Below are 27,571 nucleotides of genomic sequence, written 5' to 3'. Positions count from 1 at the left end.
CCAGGCCCCCAGAACTGTCCTGGAATATGTTGGGGCAATAGATGATGGAAAAGAAGGCATACTACCTGTAAAGCATTTATAACTGCACTAAGAACACAAAGAAAATAAGAACATATTATTAAAGTATTGAGGAAGAGCATGCATGTCCAGAGCTGTCATAGAAGAGAATAGCCAAGCTTTCTGCTCTGTTAGATACATAACAGTTCAGAAAATACAATGGCAGGACCTTGAATTTTGTTGACAACATACAGTAGTTAATAGAGTGGTTGTGATGTCAAGAAAAAACACAGCTGGAATTAGGTGAGTTATGTGGAATATGGCAGGAAGCAGACAGAAGATAGGTGGCTTTGAAGAAGAGTCTCCAGCAATGCCCCTTGCATTGATAGGGATGGCATCGGGTCAGGTGGTGCCATGATAATCAAGGGTACATGTCTTGGGCAACAAAGGTGAGTTCTGAAGAGGGCCTCAAATTAGCAGCCTTTCACAGTATATGCCTACCTTGCTTGTTTGTAATTTGAAATCTAAGACTCGACCCCCAACGAGTCTGATCCATCTAGGACCACCATGACTGGATTTCTCATACATGGAAGTCTGAAATAATTCGAAATCTTCTCATCTCTATAAAAACACATTCTTCTTTCATGTGTTATATTGAGAATTATGGTTCTTTCACGATTTTCAGTGGCAAATCTAGTTTGTTGATTTTCATGTTTCGTGATCAATGAAATCAATTTAATCATTAATTGGAATGGCATGCTTTCTGCCTAGTAATGGCTTTATAACCTCAATGTGCATATTGTTAAAGACAGACAAGAATAAAGAATAAACAGTTCAACACAGCAAACACTGTTCACTCACGAAACCTGATGCCTTGCAAATAAAAGATGTGCCTGTTCAAATTTACTGATCTTTTGTTTTTATGCTACAATAGCCCTTCAACATGCCTAAAAATAGTGTTACATTTATTCATAGCTCGGCACCTGATTTGCAATGTACCATGGTATATACAATTGAATACAGAAAAATTGTTTGGTATTTTTATAGTTTTAATAATAGGTTACTGGTGACTGCCTATTAATATTTTTAATTGCAATAGAAAATAATTTAAAGGGGTGGTAGAAACTCTGAACATTTTTTACAATGCTTTAATAAACAGGAATGTTTGACCATTCTTCCAGAAGTGCATTTGTGATGTCAGGCACTGATGTTGGATAAGAAGGCCTGGCGTGAAGGCTCTACTCTAATTCATCCCATAGGTGTTCTATCGGGTTGAAGTCAGGTCAGGACAGGACTGTGCAGCCCAGTCAAGTTCCTCCACCCCAAACTCACTTATCCATGTCTTTATGGACCTTGATTTGTGCACTGGTGAGCAGTCATGTTGGAACAGGAAGGGTCCACCCCCAAACTGTTCCCACAAAGTTGGGAGCATAATATTATCCAAAATGTCTTGGTATGCTGATGCCTTCTGGAACCAAGAGGGCAAGCCCAACCCCTGAAAAACAACCCCACACCATGATCCCCCTTCCATCATATGATTTGGACCACAAAGCAAGGTCCAAAAAATACATGGTTGAGAGAGTTTGGGATGGAGGAACTTGACTGGCCTGCACAGAGTCCTGACCTTAACCCAATATAACACCTTTGGGATGAATTAAAGAGGAGACTGCAAGCTAGGAATTCTCATCCAACATTCGTGCCTAACCTCACAAATGCGATTCTGGAAGAATGGTCAAACATTCCCATAGACACACTCCTAAACTTTCTGTACAGCCTTCCCAGAAGAGTTGAAGCTGGTATAGCTGCAAAGGGTGGGCCAACTCAATATTGAACCCTACGGACTAAGACTGGGATGCCATTAAAGTTCATGTGCGTGTAAAGGCAGGTGTCCCAATACTTTTGGTAATATAGAGTATGTACATTCACAATTCAGATAGGGTACCTTGTGTGTTTTTAAATGTTTGGGACTGCAGTAATGACCTCTGTTTTTAGCCTGAAATGTTGAAACGGCTTATTTTTTTTTTGTGCTGACAAGCAGGAGAGTCTTGGGTGAATATATAGCAAAAAAGATGCAGTACAGACATGTACTCATACCACATATGCACACATCTCATGGACACTTATGAAATGAACCATGAAATGAAAAGAGAACATTCACCTACAGTACATAGGGATTGTACATTGCCACATTCAAGTGCCATTAGTACTGTTGGATTTCTGCATGAAATTCCACTTTAGGATAAACTGGACAAGCATTTACCAGGAAAGAGGTGACAACCATTACCTTTGACCTTTCCTAATGCTTTACTGTTTATTATTACTAAGCTTTGGTGAGCTTCATTTACAAAATACCAATATAATCTTTAGTGCAGCGCAATGTAATACACACGAGATACGGAACAATAAAATTCATTACAAAAAGACAAATAAAAGTAACTCTCAATATATGTCTCAAACTATCATCTAAAAATTAGAATGTTATCATTGTTTAAAAGTCCACTGACAGTATTGCTCAACTGACATTATTGCTCCAAAGCACATAATTATGTGTCTGCATCTGGCAGCAATTACAATTAGGAGATTAGGGAAGAACATATGACACTTTCTAATTGTATGTTATTACTGATGCATTTTTTAACCTTAACTAGCATTAAGCATTATTGCCTTTGAATGTGCTAAATTCATAATGTTACTGTTATGCAGGTGTGTCTTATTCTATAGTCTCCAAATTAACTTTGCAGATTTGAGATGTCTTCAAATTCACATGCCTTATTACTTCTATTACTATAAAATTAAAAAAAAAATTAAAAAATATTATTTTAGGGAGAAAAGATATTTATAATTAAAGAAAAAGTTCTTAGACTTAAAAAGGAGTATCATATAGTTATCTCTTATGGACCACCAAATAACACATTATAGGCCAGTTTGTTTTTCCAGTGAAGACATTGTTTACAGTCACGTGAAAATGTAAGTACACCCAATAGAAGGTGTTGACTTTTTAAACTTTTTTGAACAGGAAAACATTAGACCTTAAATCAAATAGTGCCTACAGATAAAGATAATATACCTGAACAAGTGACACATAAAATTGATATGGTTCTTTCATTTTCATGATCTGAATGAATAAAAATGCAGGTTTGTCATATGGAAAAAGTAAGTACCACCACTTTAAATTCATGAAATTAGAATCAGGTTTTCCAGATCAGGTGTCTCCTTACAGAGTATGCAGTTGAAATCTGTCCAAATTAAACTTCAGATATCTAGGGTTTGATGTTCTCTTGGCTATTGATGTAAACACAGTCATTATGCCAAGAACCATTTAACTTGCCAACATCCTCAAAGAAGAGCTTGTGGATGCATTTGAGTGTGGCAAGGGGTTTGAAAAGATCACCAAAAGACTTGAAATAATTTATTCCACTGTAAGGAAAAATATCTACCAACTGTGAAGCATGGTGTTTAAGGTGTTATGATTTGGATTTGCTTTCATGCTTCAGGGCCTAGTCAGCTTGCAGTCACTGAGTAAACTATATATTCTGCATTATATCAAAGTGTGCTTAATGAAAATATGAGGCATCTGTCTAAAGTTGAAGTTGAACCGGAAATGGGTTTGAACATGGTAATGATCCAAAGAACCCAGGAAAATCCAACAAGGAATGGCCATGAAGAAGAAATAGTATGTTATGGTCTGCTCTAATCAAAGCCCTGGTTTGATTCACATTTCAATTTTGTAGGGTACATTTTGAAACAAGCAGTTCATGCAAGAAACCCAAAAACATCCTTCATCTGAAGGAATTTTTAGAAGTGGTTAAAAGTTTCACTTCGAGTTAACTCATGAGCAGGTATACAAAATGCTTACAAAAATAATTTTTGCGAAAGGGGTCAATAACAGTTTCTAAATCCAAGGGTTTCTTTTACTTTTTCTACACTAAACCATTAGAACTAATGATATTTTTGTAATTCCTTGCTTACTCACCTCTGTAGCTGCTTTTAATGTGAAATTATTCATCCTCAAAGATCAGAACAAAGAGTTTCAGGGTCCTTTTACATAGCCTTTCCAAGAAGGTCTGCCTGTCAGTTTTTCAGGCAAGCCTTGTCAGAAGCTTCATGTAAGTCTACGGGCAAGCGAACGTAATGTGTGTCCATTTACATCCACATACCTCTGACTGCATCCAGGTCTGAACAAAAAAAAAAAGGACTGCATCCTTCTCCATTTTTTTGGACCTAAAGGTTACAGATCGGGGGTAGCCTAATGTGAAAAGATGCAAGTCTGTTTTCATCTGGCCTCCCACAGATTGAACATGGGTCCGCTGTCAAATGCAGAAAAAACTGAACAAATATGGATGTCACAAAAGTAACATCCATCCCATCCTGCGCTGATTCAGCGGGGGATCTATTCACGGATCACAGCACAGAGACTTGCTTTACAGCTCTGTTTGTCAGACTGAAACCTCAGACTCAACCATCTGACAAGATTCATTCCAGTTCTGTAAGCACTTACATCAACATACATACAACCTAATTATGCTTATGATGTGAAATGAAGAATGGCGCTCCATCTGCTGGGTGGATAGAAAACTACTTAATATTAATATGCAATATTTCAAATTTACCTGGCTAAAAGATGAACATTTTTAAGTCCAGACCATGACCATAATAAACAAAGAAAATTTATAAAAAAACACTTTACTTTTTCTTTAACTGTACATGTTGTGGAACAGCAAAATAGATAGTGCTTTGCTTGACATTTGTTTTCTTTTGTAGGTGTTGAGTGGGGTTTACTTTACCCAGAAGCTAATGGACAATACCAATCTCCAATCAACATAAATTCAAGAGAAGCCTTATATGATCCTTCTTTACTAGAAGTTCGGCTGGCTCCAAACTATGTTGTCTGTCGTGACTGTGAAGTGATTAACGATGGTCGGGTCGTCCAAATACCGCTTAAGTCAAAATCAGGTAGATTTTGGATATAATATCAAAATGTGGAGTACAAAACAGTATAAAATAATACTATCGTTTAATGTTTGGTTTTATGGTACTGTTTTCCTAAAAAATTCCATCCTCATTTAAACATATTGCCAAAAAATATGTCCAGAAATGAACCATACAAATAGTGGGCTATGATTCCAAATGGGTTTCTTTTAAAAGTATAAATTTTGTTCTATTAATTACTATATCCCAGCCTGAAGGGCAATAATGAAAAAGTGGATAATATAAAGATTTGGATACATCTGATATAGAAGGCATTTATACACTTGAAAGTATTTGAAGGCATTTTTCATTAACTCATTAAAAAGTGTCCCTTTTCTAACCCACGATAACAGCAAGTTACAAGCACCTGTATAGAATTCTCATAGATTTGATAAAATGGTTGGCATCTCTGAGAACTGCCCCTCCAATAACAGCAGTTATGGTTGGGTAGCTGTACAATGCATATATGAAGATTGTAGGGCCCATTTAATTCTGTGAAGTCACATGACTTTAGCTATGGAATCTGCATGACCTAGTTATGTCAAGCGACAATTTGGCAAGCCAGAAACATCTGTATGGTAACAGAGATGACAATCTTACTGTTTTCATTGGGGTTGATTTACTAAAATTAGTGCAAAATCTGGTGTAGCGCTGCATAGAAACCTATCAACATACAGGTTTTTGTCAAAGCCTAATTGAACAAGCTGAAGTAAGAAGCTGGTTACCATGCACAGCTGCACCAGATTTTGCAACCATTACCTTTGCACTCTCCAGTTTTAGTATATCAACCCCCAATTGTTGGTATAAAAAAAACATGGTGTTGGTAATGGCATCTGATCAGTTATTTTACATCATTGCTCAACCAACACCTAAACCTGATTGGTTGCTAAGCAATGCTCAAGCCAATCAGTAGCACTGTTTGTGCATAGATTTTGCACTGCACCTCCTCTAGGTCCCAGCAGCAGAGTGTGATGGAAGACCTGGAGCTGGGGAAAGCTAAGTATTTTGGTGAGCTTTTTAATACATTAGGTCAGAGAAAGTGTGTGAAAAAGCTAAACCTGATAAGTATTTAGCAATGCTTTAAAAAAAAGCCTGGCTGTTATTCTGATACAGCGCCTTCAGTACCGGGTCATTGGCCTGGAACAAATAGGCAGATCAACATTCTGACTTTCCTCTGGCTTTATACATATCTGCGGTCAGTTATTCAAAAAGTATTGGAGACATGTTCACTTTGCAAAGTGAATTTTTGCTTTGCCTAAAACAGAGATCCACCCAAAAGGGAAAGTTCAGGTAATTTGCCTGCTCCCCCCTCTGCTGCCACATGTGGCACCTTTCAGGGGGGGGAGAGGGAGGGATTGGTACCTGGTTTTCACAGCCACAGCGAAGTCATCCGGAAGTTCGGCCCCCCTCCTCCTTCCCCCACCACCGGACCATTCACAAAGTGCAGTAGAGAACCGGCTGTGAGGCCGCAAGGCATCAATGCCGATTTCCCTTACCCAAAAGCGTGGCAGCAGCACCCGAAAACCGATTGAAAATTGTCTAAAGGGGGAGACACTGCTGGATTCGTGGACAGGTAAGTGTCCTAATATTAAAAGTCAGCAGCTACAATATTTGAAGCTGCTGACTTCAATTTTTTTCTGACGCAGCCTGGAGCTCCTCTTTAAGTATGGTGAAGTCGTGCTTACTTCAGTCATCCAATTACGTGCAAGCAAAAAAAAATTTTTTTTTCACTACATTTGATTGGGCATCCTTTGCACTGTGAATTTTTATCACATTCGCTAAGCTAAGTGAAAACGCACTTGCAAAGTGGAAATTCACTCTCAAAGTGAACATGCACTACAGAGACTGCCAATCAGCTAGCCTATGTAAAAGGAGTTCAGATGTTGCAGCCACTGTATTTTTCCCAGTAGCAGTTCTGCCATGTCTGTCAGTATAAGTTTGGTCATGTACACACAAATGTAGCAGATGTGATGTATTTGCCAGAATAACTCTTTTTATAATTTGGCAGTGGGGACAAGCCACTCCATTCTATACTTGTTAAGCTATTGCAAAACAGTTATGCTTTGGATGCCTTTCAAAAAAAAAAAACATTTTGACTGCATTTATGTTAGCAAAATACTGCTAATAAGGAACTCTTATAAAATGCTCACACCACTTTAAGTAAATTTGTATTGTAGCATGCTCTTAAAAAGCTGGCATGTATAAAGAGGAAAATTCTTCCCAGTTCTTTGCTTCACATTCTTCTATGAAAAGCAATGAAAGAAAATATTAAGGGCCAGCAGAAAAACCCAACTTTATCAGTTGGATGAATAGAATGTCTAGTTAGTATGCACAGCAACATCCTGGCAGTACTAAACACTCCATTATTGTGTCACCAAAAACCAAGGTGCGTGCCAGCTGAAACAATCCTTCCATGGTTTCACAGCTCTTTTTTTTAAACGGGAAGTATTTAACAGTTAGGTTAACTTTTGGCAGATTGGTAAAATTAAGTTTAAAGCAGAACTTAACTCCAAACTGTATCTGAGCACCACAAACTGAAAAAGCTATTTCATTCATTTTTAAAATTCAGTGCACACTCACCCTTCCATCCATGTCTCAATGCTTTATTTTGTTGAAAAATAACTTTGAAAAACACCCCCCCAGCATTTCTAGCTGCAGTTATATTGAGTAAGGGCAAATGATTTATGTAGTATTTCTTTCCTGGAATCCATCTACCCTTAACTCAGCATACAGACAGAAAGGTGTGCTTCGCTAAGCCCTTCCTCCCCTCCTTGAGATGAAACAAAAATGTCTTGGGATGTGTGACATTCTTTTAGCTTAGACTAGAAACCAGGAAGTAACTAAGAAATGTAAAAAAAAAAAAAAAAAAGTTTAAAAGCAATCAATATAATATAACTTTCTATCTATTTACTAAGGCTAGCAGCATAAGGATTAGAAATAGTTAATGTTGATTGAGAGAGTTTAGTTCCACTTTAAAGTACCCTGGGACCCATTTTATATTTGTCGTATAAGAAATGCTTTCACACCTTTCATCCAACAGCCTCTTGGGGTTATAGTTACATAGTTACATAGATACATAGTAGTTGAGGTTGAATAAAGACCACGGTCCATCCAGTTCAACCTGTGTGGTGTGTGTGGACGAATTAATTTCCCATACCCCTGAATGTTTTGATCTTTGAGATGTATGTCCAAGAGCCTTTTAAAAGTAGCCATACTCCCCGCAGTTACCACCATTTGTGGAAGAGAGTTCCACAGTCTTATTGACCCCTTGCATAGCCTGAGGTTAAACTGCTTCTCCTCTAGTCGCATTGTATGGCCTCGTGTCCTCTTACATTCTTTGCGACTGAATCGTTTTTTTTCTATGCTGAGATCACTGTTGAGGTTTTTGTAATTGCTATCATGTCCCCCTCTCAAGCGTCTCTTCTCTAGGGAGAATAAATCAAGCGCTTGTAAAAGCTCCTCATAATTTAGGTCCTCCAATCCCCTAACTAGCTTAGTTGCCCTTCATTTAGCACAGAAAACAGAACATTCCTGTCATGGGGAGCAATGCACAGCAGAATCCCTGTTTAGTTATGGGACTTGGGTGATTAGTTGTGTTGTGGAAATGTCTGACTCCTTGAAGTTACTTCGTTTTCTTCATTCGAGAAAAGGAAATTCACTGGATGTTTACCTTTTTAACTTGCAAAGGTTTGGGGGTTCCCCTGGGGTGGGATTTTAAAGGCACATAGAGGTACAATACAAATAGTAAACGTAATAAATTTTATTAACAAAGATGTGTCAAAAACATTGAAAACATAGGCAAGCATAATACATTTAGACTGTAACAGAAACCAACCACATGTACAAAGTCAATACCCAACGCGTTTCGAAGACTAAGCAGCTTCTTCTTCAGGGGTGGCTTTGGATGGTTTTCTGTTGATGTTAGATATAATCATGAAACAACTCATTTAGAAACACAAATAATTGTTACAGAAAAAATACAAAATTATATAATTAGACATTATAATCAAAGAAAAAATACACTTACATGGCTTACTGTTTATAGGGAGTGAATGCTTGCTGAAGTTAAAATCATACAAAACTTATGAATTCAAAGTGAACTTCTCAATTGCTAAAAAAAAAAAAATGTGTAAAACAATGCTAGTGAAGTACAGGAACCTATCTGTACCCAGAAGTACCTATGTTATTCTTCAAACTTATTCTCATGTGTCTGGGGAGCATCCCAGATCCTTGAAGTTGATTGACCCTAAGCTCCACCACCACCACTTAACAGTCCATTCCAGAAGCTTCCAGCTGTTGGGGTTCTGTTTGGGAACTGTTAGATGGCAGGGGGATTTAACACTTGTACGGTGAAGAGCTTTGGGTAAACTTGTACAGAAATCAAGACTCAGGGGTCCTCCCTAGGCTCCCACAAGTTGATCTGAAGAGAAACATGGGTACCTGCATTGACAATTATGCAGCTGTATACTTCTTTTGAATCAGAGCAATTTTAATATTTCAGCTATTATAAATCAAAATTTTGAGCAAATTGATTGGAATAACGTTATCATTACAATAACGTTGTCATTACTATAGATAAATATAATAATGTTTTATTCTGTCTTATTTGATCATACGTAATTTGTAAACTAGTGTTGTTGTTAATAAAATCTTTTGCACATTTTACTTTCTAATTTCTCCTGTGTTTTTATGATAGTAACATTTAAGTTTCTCTTAAAAGGGTTAGCAAAATAATTACTAAAGCAATAAAGGCCTTGTTTTCTTTTTCACTGTAACCACACAATAGAGAGTTACAGATACAAAATTACATTTCTCCCCCCCATCCATATCTCTGTGCGCAGAGTGAAAGGGCATTGAGGGAGAACACAACAAGTGATCCAAAATTTTCTTTGGCCCACTATTATATAAGGAGAATCAAATACAAGGGACAACATGGGGGACCTGCTGGGGGACGAATGGAACAACCTTATGTCCAGTATCGAAACAGACTTCCAAAACAAAGATCAACAAGAATCAGACACACTCGCACTCTTCTCCACCCTTAGATGACAACTTGAGAAGAAATCGTCTTTACATTGGCACATTAAGGCATTTGAAAGATACATCACCGAGGAAATCTATCCGGCTGGACTTCGGATCCAGATCTTTCCGACCATGGATAATATAACAGCAAAAATGGGAAGAACAACTCAATACATGTTCCAAAAACCTTATGATCCTCCTGCAGGAGGAATACGACCGACAAATTAAAAAAATCGACGAGGAAACCAAATTAATATACCTCAAACTAGCACCTTTAAAAACCGTCCAGATGTACAACGATGAGGAGAAAAAACTTAAAGACCATCTAGAAAATTACAGTAAACAGATCCTACGAAAAAAGGAGAAAAAATACTGACGGGACAAAAACGCCTTTGCCCAGGGGAGGGCCTACAGGTGGAATAATACTCGTCGAACCAATAAAAACAAACAACAATTTGGCATGAAAAATACAGGCCAGGAAACCAGTATTTCTCATCAGACTCCTCATCATATGCCTCTGGATCAGATAACCGGAAAAGAGGACCACCACCCAGAGGACCACGGCCTAGACCAACACAAACACCTAATGAAAGAGACGAAACTGAGGAAAGAACCGAGACTGAAAATGAAGAAACAGAAGATCAGTCACAAGGAGGTACAAAAACCCAAGGCATCTTCTCGAGACTCAGAGAAGGCCCAAGGAAACAAAAGGCTTTTTTAGGGAAAACCAACCTAAAACAGACCAAACTGCCTGAGGCAAATGGAGAAGAGAAACGATCCATAATTAATCTCTCATCACAGATCCTAACCCAACACGAAGAAGAGGTTCTACGGCTAGGCCTCTCCTTTTGTCCAAAGAACAATGCCGACAAATTTGAAATCATCAAGGACGTGAATTATTCGCACGAAAAATTATATTCCAAGCAATGTACAACAAACCCCCACCCGAGGCCAAAGACCCAGGCCTCACAGCAGCGGAATTCCGCGCAATAAGGGATCTCAACATCCTACTAGAAGAAGGAGGACTTGACGACGACTGGGAAGATCCTACTGCAATATCAGAAGAAGTGGATAGTGACGAAGAAGAGGAGAACCTCGAAACACCCCGCTTCCAGAAAAAATCCCAGAAATTCCCCCCATTGAGCCAAAACCCAGCAGTCGCGCTGTTTGTGAAAGAAACAACCAGAAAGATTGAAGGGCTAAATATCAAAAAAATAAAGGATAACCTAACCAAGGAACAAAGGAAGGCATTTGAAGATCTAAAAAGCTATGATACGATTACTATTAAACCGGCCGACAAGGGCGGCAACATCGTCCTGATGGACAATGCTAAATATAAGGAGATGTGTATGAACATCCTGGAAAATCATACATGCTATAAGCAAATATCACCCCTCATGATCAAGTCGTACAACGAAACCTTCTATAAAAAGTCGACAGGGCCCTCAACGAAGGGGCCATCTCCAAAACGCTATGGGAATACATCAGAACAAAGTACCCCAGAACACCAACGTTCTATTCCTTGCCGAAAATACACAAAAGCGTCAATAACCCTCCAGGCAGACCCATTATATCCGGGAACGGCAACATCTCGGAGAACATAAGCAGAGTCATCGATGCCCACCTCCGCCCACATGTGACTAACCTTCCATCATATACTAAGGACACCATTCATCTCCTCCAAATACTGGAGGGCATGACGGCATCCGAAACAACCTACCTCGTCACGATCGACGTTGAATCATTGTATAGTAACATACCGCATGAAAAAGGCATACTGGCAGTCAAACATGTACTCAGCCAACATAGCCGCCATGATCAAAAATTCAATGATTTCATTCACTCCATGTTACAGTTCATTCTACATCATAACTACTTCTGTTTTGATGGTCTACATTTCCTGCAGATCTGTGGCGTGGCCATGGGCACGAGCTGTGCCCCATCCTACGCCAACATATATCTAGGCGTATGGGAGCAGGATTTTCTCAATGACGAAAAAAACTCTATATACTCTCGCCATATAACACTATGGCAGAGATATATAGACGACATTCTTATCCTGTGGGATGGACCCGAGGACCTCCTACGAGAGTGCCTGAACCACATGAACATAAATTCCTTCAATATGCACTTCACCATGCAATACAGCCTAACCAAAATCAGTTTTCTGGACACTTAGATTTTTAAAGACTCCAAGGGAAACATCAACACTACACTCTATAGGAAAGAGACTGCATGCAACACTGTACTGCATGCGGACAGCTTCCATCCTACAGTGCTTAAACAGTCAATTCCTTATAGTCAGTTCTTACGGCTAAAGAGGAACTGCACTACCCAAAAAGACTTTAAAAGCGAGTCCGATAAACTAGCAGCACGATTACTTATTCGAGGCTATTCAAAAACAAGTCTAAGAAAAGCCTTCAACCGAGCTAACAATATGGAGCGACACCAAATCCTGTTCAAAAAACCCATGGACAAACCACAAGAAAACACCAATCGATTGATCATGCGATATACTAATCAACATGACTCAATCAGGAAAATCATCCAGCAAAAGCGGCACATCCTCACCGCAGACCCAAGTCTAAGACACCTTCTCCCAGCAAAACCAAAAATCCCATTTAGGAAAGCCGGCTCTTTCCAGCAATCACTGGTCCACAGTGAATTTAAAGAGGGACCAAGAAAGACCCGTGTAAGGACAAGGGGACATATCCATGCGGGGGCTGTGCCCAATGTAAAGTTATCGTCAAAAGCACTATTAAACTGCTACCCAACGGGGAACTATTTACACCGGCCCACTTCGTCAACTGTAAAATGCAGGCAGTAGTTTACTTGATGGAGTGTGACTGCGGTGCATATTATGTAGGAAAAACTAAGCAAGAGTTCCGTAAAAGAGTTGGCAAACACTTGGCATCCATGGAAATGTGCAACTTCTATCTCCCACTTGGCAGACACGTGAGAGACAAGCACCAATCCAAAATGCCCCCTGTAAAATTTATGGCCCTGGACAGGCTTCACATTCCAGGGAGGGGGGGCGACTGGAACAAGACTCTCTTGCAAAGAGAAATGAGGTGGATTAGACGCCTGAGAGCGACTACACCTCCCGGCCTCAACGAAGCAGAGAGTTTCAAACCATTCCTTGATGGCTTTGTATCCGGCAAAACAGACTAATTCAAATACCTCGACATAATTCCTATCTCTCTCCCCCCCCCCCCCCACCAGTGGAGAGACCTCAGATACTGACATTTGAGACCCATACAACCCCCAGTCCTGTATATATCCCCCATGGTTACTTTCCCCTCTAAAAACATCTCATTTCATTCTCCCTTTAAAATGTATGTACCAGATCTGTTATTCTAAGAATGAAAAGTTAAAACAGCATATATATATATTATTACTGCTAAAGCTATTGTTCTTTGATATAATATTATACAAATGTAATGCAGACTCGATCTGTGGACTTGCTCCTTCTCAACACCCTATTACAACCCCCGGCACGGAAAGCCCCGCCATTGGCGGGGCAACGTTCGGGGCAAATACCAGCTTCTGTCATCCAAGCCGAGAGACTTGTCGGCTCCAACAACAGCCCACGGCATCCTGGTTGCCCCTCCTCCTCCGTGTCGGCGGCGTCCTTAGTTGCCAGGCAGCGGATAGACTCCCTCGTCACTGACCACGCAGAAGCCCAGGCGCATGCACGGTAGATACGAGTGAAGCACTTCCGCCCTGACAGATAGGACCGCGCGGCGCCGTACTGCGCATGCGCGGCCTATACTTAAGGTGCCGGGGATCCCAGCAGTGTGCCATTCATCTCCAGACCGTGGAGTGAAAGCACCTCCTGGAGGATGGCGGACCACCCTTACTTTTGGACAGGACTCCCTCTACTGGACACAGGTACCACATACAGCCTCCTGAGAATTCCATATAGCCCTGCATAATACAGGACTCCTTTCTTTATTTATCTTTTCTTTTGTTGCTACAATGATGTATCCTTCCACAGGAGAGATCATCCTGCAACAGAAAGGTTACCCTGCTACAGGCTTATGTTCTGCAGTCAAAACAACCATTTTTTTGCAGCATCACAAGGTAAACTTCTTTACATTACCTTACACCCAAATTCAGGCACATGGAATTCCCATAGTTCTGTCATAATGGTACATGTCCTTTCTAGATAGTGAGAACGGCTGGCAACCAAGAAGCACCGCAGGTGTTCTTTCTCACAGAGAGACCATCTGACAAAACAAGACGCTATTCAGGTATTTTATTACCCAAGCATTAGCGGCCCAATAAATTCCTAAACATCTGGACACATATAGTTAATCAAAATATCTATATAATTCCAGGGACAGCCTACATAACCAAGGGCACTCACGTTTGGAAAACCAGTAACACCTGGACCCTGTGAGTATAACTTTGTAAACCCAAAGGGCTGTACACTTTTTTACACTATATGCCCTTTATAATTTTTTGGTCTTTCAGAACCAAAACGTTACCGCCATTCCTCTCCCCCTTTGGGATCTTGTGGTTGCTTTGGGAAACAAGAGGGGGCTCCTCCATAACCGATCCAGTAACTGCACACAAAAAATTCAATGTAAGCTAAGACTTCAAACTATACTAATAAAATTGCTCAAAATCTTCAATTGACACTAATAAAGACTAAATATCTCTATATAGATATGGTGAAAATCCTTGAAAAAGGCACAGCCGAAACGCGTTGGATGGAAAAGCATCCTGCAACATCCAACATCAATGGATGACAGGATCTTGCGTCTCTAAAAAGTCACCAATTATCACAGTGTCACTCTCTTTTTTCTTTCGTGCACCATCACGGATGGGCCTCTTACCCATCCAGCACTTTACATTTCATGTCTTGTACATGCTAAATATTGTTTTACGATAAACGTCAAAACGCATATTACTCTTGTTTCTCATTTTTTGCCTCAAAGTCCCACCCACTGATCCGAGGAACCAAATAACTACTACCTGTTCTAATTAGGGATGTTGGCACCAATACAATACACAAACCTATTCTAAACTTTGGTTTTCTAGAGCTCAACTCAAATTGCTTGATGTGTAAGAACAGTGATCAACGGTCCTACATAGCAGAACCATATGATCACCATTCTTACACAGGGGAGAATGACAGGCGGCTTTGTTTACATTAGCCGCCTGCCTTTCTCCCAGTGTAGCGGATGATCGCGAGTGCCCGGCGGACATCAGGTCCGCCGGGCACACGCGCGGGAGAGTCCGTGACTGCGCGGGAGCCGAAGCGCGGCTCCGGCGGCACGTGCTCGCTCCCTAGTGCCTCACAGGCTAGCGACGTAGACCTACGTCGATTTGCCTGTGAGGGGCTGACCGCCGCCGTACATAGTCGTGCGGTGGTCGGCAAGTGGTTAAAAGACTAAGGAACAAACAATTAAGACCCCTTTACACTAGTACAATGGCTCCAAGTTGCCCCGACTTTGGAGTGAAACTTTGGTGCAACTTTGACCAGTTTTAACGGACGACTGTTGCACACAAGTTGCATTGTATGACATTCAGGTATGACTTCTGAGGGTTAACAATGAAGTCTATGGCCCTCAAGTTGCATTAAAGTTGGCCCAAAGTAGTGCATGAACTACTTTGAAGTTGCTGCAACTTAAGGTTGCGCATATATGATTGGGTATCATTGGAAAACATGGGGAACGACATATCGTGCATTTCTGATGTCCAAAGTTTCATGACAAGTTGCACAAGTGTGAAAGGGGCCTAAGGGACAAACAAAAGAAAAAAGTTTAAATAGTAATAGTAAAAAATAGAAGTTAAAAAGGAAGAGATGGAGAGAAATTATTATGTTAGTGGTGATTATGGTAAAAGCTGAACTACAGGTATGAGCCGCATTGCGAATCTACATTGGTCTAGCTTGAACCAATGTAAGTATACATATTTCATACCTGAGGGACTGCTGGGGAAGCTGACAACCACTATAGTGGTTTCTGCTACTACGGTGATATCAGTGATCTACTGGGTCCTGTGCTGAGCTTCCCCACTGCACCATGACCACAGGGCAATGATCATTTGGTTCTGCCCCAATTAGCAGAATGCCTTGGATTATTTTCAACTAATTCAAGGCATTGTCTCATTGGAAGAGGTGGAAATTTTGATATCACTGCTCCACCTCACCCAATCAGAAAAAGCCTTGTATTCATTAAAATAAATACAAAATGTTCTGTGCACTGTGTGAATACTAACGATCCCCCTATGGTCAGTATGCAGGGGGAAAGCTGCTCGTGCAGCAATCAGAAAATCTCTGCTATCACTGTAGAAATGCTGACTGCTACAGTGGTTGTCAGCTTCCCCAGCAGTCCCTCAGGTATGAAATATACATACTTACATTGGTTCAAGATGGACCAATCTAAATTTGCATTACAGACCTTGAGTTTTATTTTAACTTAAGATTACCAAGGGGTTAAAAAGGAACACATTTTTATAAATTATTTAATGTATTTATTTATTTAAATTTTCAAGGTTGCTTTAATTGACATCCTAGGTAAATCAAAGGTCATCCCTTTGATCTACAAATGAACCAGATAAGGTACAATGAAGCAATACATAGTAATAACACTGACTCATCACAACTCTTCCTGACACTGCAGGGTTGTTGCGCGAGTGCCTGTTTATACAGGAACAGAAAGATTTGCTCTTGCGTTGGCGTTGATAAAACAAGCCCTGCTGTCGTTTTGCCCATAAATGCTGCTGGGGAGCTGCAGGAGATGAGCTGGGTGTACTACACATGCCCAAAGTTTTTTTGTTTTTTTTTGGCCATATGTAGCAAGCCCAATGTCCATAACTGTTTAAATTCCAACATAACTTTCGGTCTGTATAAGTTAAATACATTCTGTGTGCCTTAACCACTTCGGGACCAGAAGGTTTTACCCCTTTAATGACCAGGCCATTTTTTGCGATACGGCACTGCATTAATTTAACTGACAATTGCATGGTTGTGCGACGCTGTAGCCAAATAAAAGTGATGTCATTTTTTACCCACAAATAGAGCTTTCTTTTGGTGGTATTTGATCACCTGTGCGGTTTTTATTTTTTGTGCTTATAAACAAAGAGCGACAATTCTGGAAAAAAACAATATTTTTTACTTTCTGCTATAAAACACAGCCAATAAAAAAAATAATAATTTAGGCCAATATGTTTTCTACCACATATTTCCAGTAAAAAAAATCCCAATAAGTGTATATTGATTGGTTTATGGAAAAGTTATCACATCTACAAACTAGGGGATAGCTGTCAATTTTATTACATTTTTTTTTTTTACTTGTATAGACGGCAATCAAAGATTTTTAGCGGGATTGCGACACTGTGACACTGCGACAGATCGGACACCTAACTGACATTTTTGAGGGGACCAGTGACATTATTACAGTAATCAGTGCTAAAAATATGCACTGTTACAGTACTAATGACACTGGCAGGGAAGGGGTTAACACCAGGGTCGATCAAAGGGTTAAGTGTGTCCCTAGGGGGTGCTTTCTAACTGAGTGGTGGGTGCACTTACTAGATGAACATAGAGATCTGCGTTCCTAAATAGCAGGAACACAGGATCCATGTGTTCATCTGTGACAGAACGGCAGTCTGTGTTGTTTATATAGGCAGTCCCCTATTCTGTCTCATTGGGGAACGATCACGGGTGGCCACCTGCTGATTGGCTCCCCTCCTGGCCAATCTGGCTCCCCCTCTCGCAGGTCTGACTAATACATGAAATGACATACAGGTACATTGTTTTGCGTAATAGATTTGACCTGCCGCAGTAAAAGTGCAGCGGCTGGTCGGCAATTGGTTAAAACAAAGGTGTGGTAGGTCTTATAGTTCATTTTCATTCAAAAGCAGCCACAGCCTGAATAGAAAGGCCTGTCTCCTGCTGACATACTACAGAGGAGGGTTCATGCTTTCAATTTGAAAGCAGTGGCCCCTCTCTGCAAAGGTGTGACATGTCCCCTGTTGAATCACATAAATAGCTCTGCAATCAACAAAGCTCATACTTCCTGCTGATTGGAGAGCACCTCCGACATGAAGCTGATTTAAACTGAAAGTTCAGTTGGGGTTTTAAAAAAAAAAAAGCTAAAAATGTTATCACAAGTCAATATGCATTGTTCAAGCAAAATAATAAAAATAAAATAACTGAAGCTAGAGGAATAACTTTTGCTTTGTTGATTCTGGATGGTAGTTGCTTGAATCTGGTGATGTCATCTTGCATTGTGTAATGGGAACAAATTTGATCATACAATACCCTTGTTGTTAGTGTGGTGATAGAATTTAGAATAATGGCATAATTGTATAATTGTACAAATTGTAAAAATAATGAGGGGTATTGGCTTTGTTTATGTCAGTCAGGGAGGAAAGGGCTAATGAGCTTCTCTCCAGCTTGTCACCATCCGATTGTAAGGGAGTTTTGGCACATTTTGCTCTTCACACCACTTTCAACTTTATTTTCTTCATTGTAATTTCTTAATTCTAATACATTTAAGCTTCTAGCTTTACTTTGATGCTTCAAATGCTTTTTTTGATTTTCTGGATTGCTGCTCTCCTGGTGACTGCCCCCCCCCCCCCCCCGCTTGAAATTTGCTCCAACTTGCTGATGCATTGACTCTGGATCCCTTTCTTTTTGCTGGATGGCAGATCCCTCAGTCATGATGCTAAGGTACAACACATTGCAACTACTGCAAATAAAACAGAACTTTTTCTTGGTTAAAGACACATATGATTTTTGTTGAAATAGTGGGATCCTGCACAGTTTCTAATGCTTCTTATTGGTGCAAAGGCTGCAAGACCAACCTACACTGGCACTAACCTCAAACACCTTATTTCATGCCTCATCTCATCACTATTCTGCTTCCCCTGGAAATTCCAAGGCTGGTCAGATCAGTACTCCTGAACACTCACTTCATTGATAACAAGGCACTACTAATATTGGTAGTTTTTGCAGAAAATAAGTTGGACAACTTGTACTTAACTGAAACCTGGCACAAACAAAAAAAAAAAAAGGTCTCCTTTTCAACCAACATTTTCCTCTGATGTATGGGTCATCTGACCTCCTGCAAGGAGGAGGCATCATTTTTATGTATATTTTCTCCACTATTTACACCTTCTTTCTCTACCTTTGAATGCCTTGTTCTCCTCCCTATCTCTGTTCCACACTCTTCTATTACTACGGTTTATCCGTCACCCAAGCCTTGTGAAGCCTTCTTAGGTGAGTTTGCTGATTTTCTTTCCTACTTATGCCTCAGTTTTAAGAATATTCTTATTCTTTGGGACCTAAATATACACATTTCCTTAGAGACTAAATTAGAGATTTACTAAAGGATTTGAGAATGTTCACATGATAAATTGTGTGAAGATTCACTTCACTTGTTCAATCATGTTATGAGAAAATCCTTGTTTACTTATTTCATCTGAACATGACTGGATAATTGAAGTAATTATTTACACAAGATTCTTTAGTAAATCAGCCTCAACGTCTTCCAGATTAGCTAAGGATTTCCTGACTTTGCTGGGATGCTTTGCGCTAAACTAGTTTGTTTGCATCCCCACGGATAACAAAGGACACACATCTTGAAGTTTAGCATTGCAAATTACTCCTTTTTGTCCACCATTGATCTTCCCTTGATTTAGGATTCTCTGATCACCTAGCTATTTTTTTAATCTGGAATTTCCAGTTTCTAACACCACCCAATGTTAATTTGTAACTGACTGCATTTAGACTTTTATTGAGCAGCTTAAATTTGCAGATTCTGGTAATTTCTCCCTATCTTGCATCTCATCTTCTGACCCTCTTGATAACAAAATACATTTCCTTAATTACGCACTTTCAACTTCCTTTGACACCTTTGCTCCTTTAAAAACTTGAACTGTCTTCTTTTCTCGTTCTGTTCCCTAGTACAATGACCACCCAGGGGCATACCTTGAGCATTTAGCACCTGGGGCGGATCCTATATCTGGCACCCCCTGGGGGCAGATCCTACATCTGCCCACCCCACCACCTGGGTTGGGTCCTACATTTGGCGCCCCCTTACCAAGGGCGGATCATATACCTGGCAACCCCCCCCCCCAGGCAGATCCTATATCTGGCACAACCCTCCCTGCAGCCGATCCTACATCTTGCAGGGGCTGGAGAGTACTAGTCAGGGGGTGGAGGGTTCTATTCAGTGGGTTCAGGGTACTAGTCAGGAAGGGGGAAGGGAGATAGTCAGGGGGTAAGGGGTTCTTGTGAGATGGTGTAGGTACCAGTGTCTGTGCCAGGGGGTTGTGGATGGATCTGGTCTGGGGAGGACAGGCAGAGGGCTCCGGTCTCTGGTGATCACAGGTCTCTGATAGCTCCATGCCCCAGGCTGTCAGTCTCATCTCCTGGCATGCCCTTGGGGGGTGACGTGTCTCTGGTAAACACAGACGTGGTGGCAGAGGCGCCGCGCTGTGTCTGCTCTCCCCTTACTCCTGGAGGATTCTTCTTCTCACTTCTGACCTCATCCCTGCTCCAATATTGTTGTGGATGGTTCTGGTCTGAGGAGGACAGGCAGAGGGCTCCAGTCTCTGGTGATCACAGGTCTCTGATAGCTGCATGCCCCATGCTGTCAGTCTCATCTCCTGGCATGCCCTTGGGGGGGTGACATGTCTCTGGTAAACACAGACGTGGTGGCAGAGGCGCCGAGCTGTGTCTGCTCTCCCCTTACTCCTGGAGGATTCTTCTTCTCACTTCTGACCTCATCCCTGCTCCAATCTCTGCTCACCCCCAGCCCTGTTTCCCCGGCAGGGCCGACCGGTTGCTGCTCCCCACTTCCCGGTTCTCTCATGCCACTGTCTGTATCCAGAAAGTGATTTACACCCCACCCGGGGTGGATCCTATATCTACCTGACACCCCCCAAAGTGTGGAACCTGGGGCGGACCCCCCTGTCCCCCGTTGGTACCTCACTGTGACTGACCACCTAGGATTAATGAAGGCTGTCTGCCAGAAACCTGAGCATAGGTTGCACATTGGTTGCACAGTGGCTTGATTGTTCATTATCATACACTCCTAGACAGCTGCCCTGCACCATTTATAGTTTGGTAAAACCTCACTGTCTTTCCACATTACTAGCCTCAACACAGCTCTGTTAGGCTGATCATACATGGAGCAAATTTTTTTCCTGCAACCACAGGTGCAGGAAAGAAATTTGCTTGGATTTCCCTACAAACACAGACAGTGTTGATGTGGGATTCCTTCCTATCAGGCCAAACACTCTAACTCTGATAAAAGCTTAAAAACGCTGAAAAACTTGGCTATTCTGAGTTTATCAGTGTTTCTGAGCCTTCAGCCTTTGTGGGAGTATAGTTTTGCTAAAAAACGCTACAGCTAAAACACGCTGGAAAAAGCTACTGCAAAAATACCGCAAAACTCATTCTACAGTTACAGCTTTCTACAGCTAATGCCACATTTTTATAACATTCAGTGTGCATGAGGCCTTAACCACTTGCCGACCGCCGCACGACTATTTACTGTGGCGGTCGGCTGTGGCGGTCGCTAGCCTGTGAGGGTCTAGGGAGCGAGCGCGCGCCCCCTCACTCCCGAGTGGTCACGGACCCCCCCCGCGCGTGTGACCGGCGGACCCGATCGTCCGCCGGTCACTCGCGATCGTCAGTGGAGAGGGTGAAAGGCAGGCGGCTAATGTAAACAAGCCGCCTGTCATTCTCCCCGGTGTATGAATGATGATCATACGGTTCTACTATGTAGAATCGTTGATCACTGTTCATACATCTCAAGCCACAGCCAATCACAGTTAGAATCACGCCCCTAGGGACACACATAGCCCCTCCCTCTCAAAAAAAAGTTAACCCCTTCACTGCCAGTGTAATTTTACAGTAACAGTGCATATGTATAGCACTGATTACTGTAGAAATGTCACTGGTACCCCCAAAAGTGTCAAAAATGTCAGTCAAGGGTCCGATCTGTCCGCCCCAAGGTCGCAGTACCGCAAAAAAAAATCGCAGATCGCCGCCATTACGCGTTAAAAAAAAAAACAATAAAAATGACAAAAATCTTTCCCTTTGTTAGCAAATGCGATAACTTTTGCGCAAACCAATCAAAATACGCTTTTTGCGATTTTCTTTTACCAAACATATGTAGCATAAAACAAATTGGCCGAAAATGTTAAAAAATTTAGATTTTTACATTTTTTTGGGCGGGAATTTCATATAAAAAAATGTGAAAAATATTGTTATTTTTGCAAAATTGACGCTCTTTTTTTGTTTATAGCGCATGATCAAAAAATCGCACAGGTGATCAAATACCACCAAAAGAAAGCTCTGTTTGTGGGAAAAAAAGGACGACAAATTTGTTTGGGTACAGCGTCGCACGACCGCGCAATTGTCCGTTAAAGTCACTCAGTGCCGAATCGCAAAATAGGCCCTGGTCAGGAAGGGGGTAAAATCTTCCGGGGCTTAAGTGGTTAATATTCCATTATTTTGATTCCTTTTGTACTAACGATCCTCAAAAGAACTGCTATCACCTCAGTACTGAAAAAACAATGTGGCTCTGGACAACATAATAACTTTTGTCTCATATCTAACTTACTATTCCTTGCAAAGAATCCAGAATATTCTGCTTTATCTCAATGATATAGCCACCTGACTATAAATAACCTGTTTAAACCCCTCCAATCTGGTTTCAACATTTGCACAGCACAGAAACTGCACTGGTCAAAGTCAATAATGACCTTTTCATGGAAGTTAAATCTGGCTCTCTATCTATTCTTGTTCTTTGATTCTAGCTCTCTATTTTTATTCTTTTTTACCTCAGTTCTGCCTTTGACACTGCAGACTATGGTCTCTTACTATTTTGCCTTAAAATCATATTTGGAGTTTAAAAAAAATCTCTTGATGGATTCCAGTCTGAAATTGCTCTAATTAACTCTGAAGTCCCTTAGTTCTATCTTGGGTTCCTTACTTTTTAGCATTTACAGTACGTATTTCCACTTGGTCAGCTGTTAAAGTGGTTCTAAAGCCTAAACATTTTTTTTTTTACCATAATGCATTCCTTGCATTAGGGTAGCAAATGTTTAGGCATCAGCATCCCCCTCACCTCCCCTTATACTTACCTGAGCCCTCATTCAATCCACCGTTATGCATGTCTGCAGCTCTTCTCTCCCCTCACTTCTGGGTCTCACTGGCTTTGCCGACAATCAAAGCCAGTGACGAGGGAGCAGGGGGAAAGGCCGAGACCTGCTGTCTGTGTCAATGGAAGTAGCAGTGAGACTCAGAAGCGAGCACGCCCAAGTAGGGGCACTGGGCGGAGAGGAGGGTCCAGAAGCGCCGACGGGGAACCTGAGAATAGGGGCCACTCTGTAATTCCAGCAGGTACAGGGAGACTTGCAAATGTTTATTTGCTGATCTCTTCTAGCTATTCATAACCCAGAAGCAATGAAGATTGCGGGACTTCTAGTTTCTGTTGTCACTTTCACCAACTGCTGTGGCAAGAGAAAATGCAAGGAGTTGTGCTCTATTAGCTTCAGTGCAGATGCGGGTCTAAAAATAAACCCTGAGAACTTGTCACTGTAAGAATCTAAAAAATTAAGGCTACATTCACACCTGAGCGTAGCGTTTTCGCGCGTTTTTTTTACCGCGATTTTACTGCGATTTTTACCGCGATTTTACCGCGATTTTTACCACGATTTACAGGCGTTTTTACAGGCGTTTTTTGTGCAGGCGTTTTTAGATTGAATAGAAACCAATGGAAAACGCCTGTAATCTGCCCAAAAAGAAGCTCATGTACTTTTGTGAGCGTTGGGCGTTTTGCTTACAGCATCAAAACGCTCAGATGTGAACAGGGGCCATTGAAATGAATAGGATTTGTCTTGTTGGGCGTTTTGAGAGCTGATCCTAGAGCAGAAAAACTCCCCAAAAACGCCCAAAAACGCCTACATGTGAACGGAGCCTAAAGGTTCACCCAAAAATTAAAACACCCTCCCAATTACGTACATAAAGCACATATCAGGGGCACCTATATAAGAAGACATTAATTGTGCTAAACATGTCACATATTAGTGTGTACACTGGATTGGGAGAAATAATTTGAGGACCGATATTCATTGTTAACTCTTAACTGATGACCTGTAAGTGCTTTTTAGGTGTTGCCTATGGAACATTTAGGCTACCAAAGTTTGTTGCTGATTCATTGGTATGTGAAATTTTAGTTCTTGACATGTTGGGTACCTATTTTCTCATCTCTTGTATGTATGTATATATATATATATATATTATTTTTTTTTACATTTTTAGGTATCTGTTTACTCATCTTGAAATGTTGGGTATCTATTTACTCAACTTTTATACTTTACCATTATTAGATAATACAGTGCTTCTAAACTTTAATGTATTTTTTACTGAAAATATTCACTTGATACATTTTTGCACTAATATTATGTGACATAAAAAATGGAAAAAGAAAATAGCAAACTCCCTAGAGGTGGGACTATAGGGGCAACCACACATCCAAAAAAGTATAAAAGTATATATTTATTTGGTCATGATAATAAGCATAACATGTTCCTCTCAAAACATTCATAGCTTAGGCTACGTTCACATCTTGGCGTTGCTATTTACAGGCATTTTTTAGGCATTTTTTCAGGCGTTTTTATGGGCGTTTTTTCAGGCGTTTTACAGGCGTTTTTACAGGCGTTTTTGTGCAGCCATTTTTAGGTTGACTAGTGACCAATGGAAAAAAATAAAAACGCCTGTAATCTGCCCAAAAAGAAGCTCATGTACTTTTTTGAGCGTTTGGTGTTTTGCTTAAAACGTCAAAACGCTCAGATGTGAACAGGGGCCATTGAAATTAATAGGATTTGTCTTGTTGGGCGTTTTTTGAGCTGATCCTAGAGCAGAAAAACTCCCCAAAAACACCCAAAACGCCTACATGTGAACTTAGCCTTATGCACAATACTCTGCAGGTGATGGAACTTCATAACAAAAAAAAAAAACAAATGGAATGTTGTCAGAAGATCTTTTTTCTACTTGAGAAATATGGCTCAACTATGCTCTAGTCCAGGGCTCAAAATTTCAAGCCATGAGCTACTAGCCAGGCCTTAAGAGTTACTCGCCACTTGTTGCCCCACCCAAACCCCACCCTGCTCCGCCCCTAAACACGCCCTCTACATTGCAGAGCGCCCACAGCATGTCCCCTTAAATTGCAGAGCGCCCACAGCATGTCCCCTTACATTGCAGAGCGCCCACAGCATGTCCCCTTACATTGCAGAGCGCCCACAGCATGTCCCCTTACATTGCAGAGCGCCCACAGCATGTCCCCTTAAATTGCAGAGCGATCACAGCATGTCCCCTTTCATTGCAGAGCGATTGCAGCATGTCCCCTTTCATTGCAGAGCGATCACAGCATGTTCCCTTAAATTGCAGAGCGCCCACAGCATGTCCCCTTAAATTGCAGAGCGATCACAGCATGTCCCCTTAAATTGCAGAGCGATCACAGCATGTCCCCTTTCATTGCAGAGCGATCGCAGCATGTCCCCTTAAATTGCAGAGCGCTCACAGCATGACCCCTTAAATTGCAGAGCGCCCACAGCATGTCCCCTTACATTGCAGAGTGCCCACAGCATGACCCCTTTCATTGCAGAGCGCCCACAGCATGTCCCCTTTCATTGCACAGTGCCCACAGCATGTCCCCTTTCATTGCAGAGCGCCCACAGCATGTCCCCTTTTATTGCACAGTGCCCACAGCATGACCCTTTTCATTGCAGAGCACCCACAGCATGTCCCCTTTCATTGCACAGTGCCCACAGCATGTCCCCTTTCATTGCAGAGCGCCCACAGCATGTCCCCTTACATTGCACAGTGCCCACAGCATGTCCCCTTTCATTGCACAGTGCCCACAGCATGTCCCCTTTCATTGTACAGTGCCCACAGCATGTCCCCTTTCATTGTACAGTGCCCACAGCATGTCCCCTTTCATTGCACAGTGCCCACAGCATGTCCCCTTTCATTGTACAGTGCCCACAGCATGTCTCCTTTCATTGTACAGTGCCCACAGCATGTCCCCTTTCATTGTACAGTGCCCACAGCATGTCTCCTTAATTGCAGAGCGCCCACAGCATGTCTCCTTAATTGCAGAGCGCCCACAGCATGTCTCCTTAATTGCAGAGCGATCACAGCGTGCACTTACCTGCAGCAGGCGGCTTCTCATCAATCCTGTGCGTCCTCTGTGTCTCCCGAGTCCTCCTCCTCCTCCTCGGCCAGTTACAATCGTTCGCCTTTTGGCCAATCAGGAAACACCTGCCTCCTGATTGGCCAGTAGGAGGATCTCATTCGCTATTGTCACACAATGGGTGGGCTCAGGACGCAGTGCTCTGCTCCTAGAGCCCATCCTTTTCTAAAAAAGAAAGTAAAAGTAATCGCCGGCTGCTGTTAATGGCGGCGGCGGCGGCGGCATGCACACCTCGCCATTCTCAAAATTCCACTCGCAAAATGCTAGTAGGCGAGTGGAATTTTTGAGGGCTGCTCTAGTCTATATACTATCATGCACTGTGACTGAAAAGCTGATCAATACATTTGTGTTCTCCTTACTTTACTACTGTAATGATGTACTTGCTGGGTTACCTAAATCCACACTAAACAGACTACAGTTTATCCAAAATTTGGCCACCAGAATCCTGACTAGATCTTGTGCAAAAAATCATATGAATCCTATCCCTGAGTGCTTGCATTGTCAGGTTCACACTGACTTCAAAATCCTCATGCTCACCTATATGGATCTGCATGGCTTGTTGCCCTATTATCTGTTTAAAGTTTTATCACCATACCCCCACATAACTCCTGGTCTTCTGTGTGTCCCTCAAACCTGCCTACACTCTATGGAAGATAGGGCATTCTCCTGTTATGCCCTGAAACTCTGGGATTCTCTTCCCAAGAACATCAGAAAGTCGTCTCATTCAAATCAAAATTTTCTTCTGTAGACAAGGCTTCATCCAACTGTTCCTATTTTGTTTCTTTTCTTGTGTGTCAATTTTTTTTTTGCTACTTTTGTAAAGCATTTTGAGAAGATACCCTTAAGGGCTCTTTCACATGGCCACTCCGCTTGTCCGCAAATCATCCTATTTTTTTGCGGATGATTTACGGACATAATGTATGTCAATGGCATTGCGGATGTCAGCGGAATTCCATCCGCTGACATCCGATTTTCTTTCTTTCAGTTCTGTTCCGTTTTTTGGAACGGAACAGAACCCTATTTTTCCTCCGTGTAAAAAACGGAAAGGAAGTAAAATCGGATGTCAGCGGTGTCATCCGCTGACATCCGCAATGTCCATAGACTTACATTATGTCCGTATATCATCCGCAAACAGATGGGATGATATGCGGACACACGGAGCGGATGACACAAGTGTCATCCGCTCCGTGAAAAAAAAAAAAAAAAGTCCCGCAGCGGATAAGATCAGCGGAGCGGCCGTGTGAAAGAGCCCTAAAGGTGCTATATAAAAGAGAGTTTATTAAATATTAATAATAGCCTTAATGTTTTTATGCACAGCACTGTAACTACCTTGCTATATTCTGCTGGCACGGAGTTCC

General features: G+C 41.5%; 1 protein-coding gene across 2 annotated transcripts in view; it reads left to right on the top strand.

Moving 5' to 3' along the window:
* The window catches only part of CA8 (carbonic anhydrase 8), a 146,157-nt gene that overhangs the window by 13,851 nt on the left and 104,735 nt on the right, over positions 1–27,571 (top strand). For both annotated transcript variants that reach the window (XM_082259532.1, XM_082259533.1), the window contains exon 2: positions 4,759–4,950. In XM_082259532.1, coding sequence (XP_082115658.1) covers positions 4,759–4,950 — 192 coding nt within the window. The remainder of the gene's footprint in view (positions 1–4,758; positions 4,951–27,571) is intronic.

This window comes from Pelophylax lessonae (genome assembly GCF_965119305.1).
Source record: "Pelophylax lessonae genome assembly, chromosome: 5".
Classification (NCBI taxonomy): Eukaryota; Metazoa; Chordata; class Amphibia; order Anura; family Ranidae; genus Pelophylax; species Pelophylax lessonae.
This window is presented reverse-complemented; position numbering and strand designations above follow the sequence as displayed.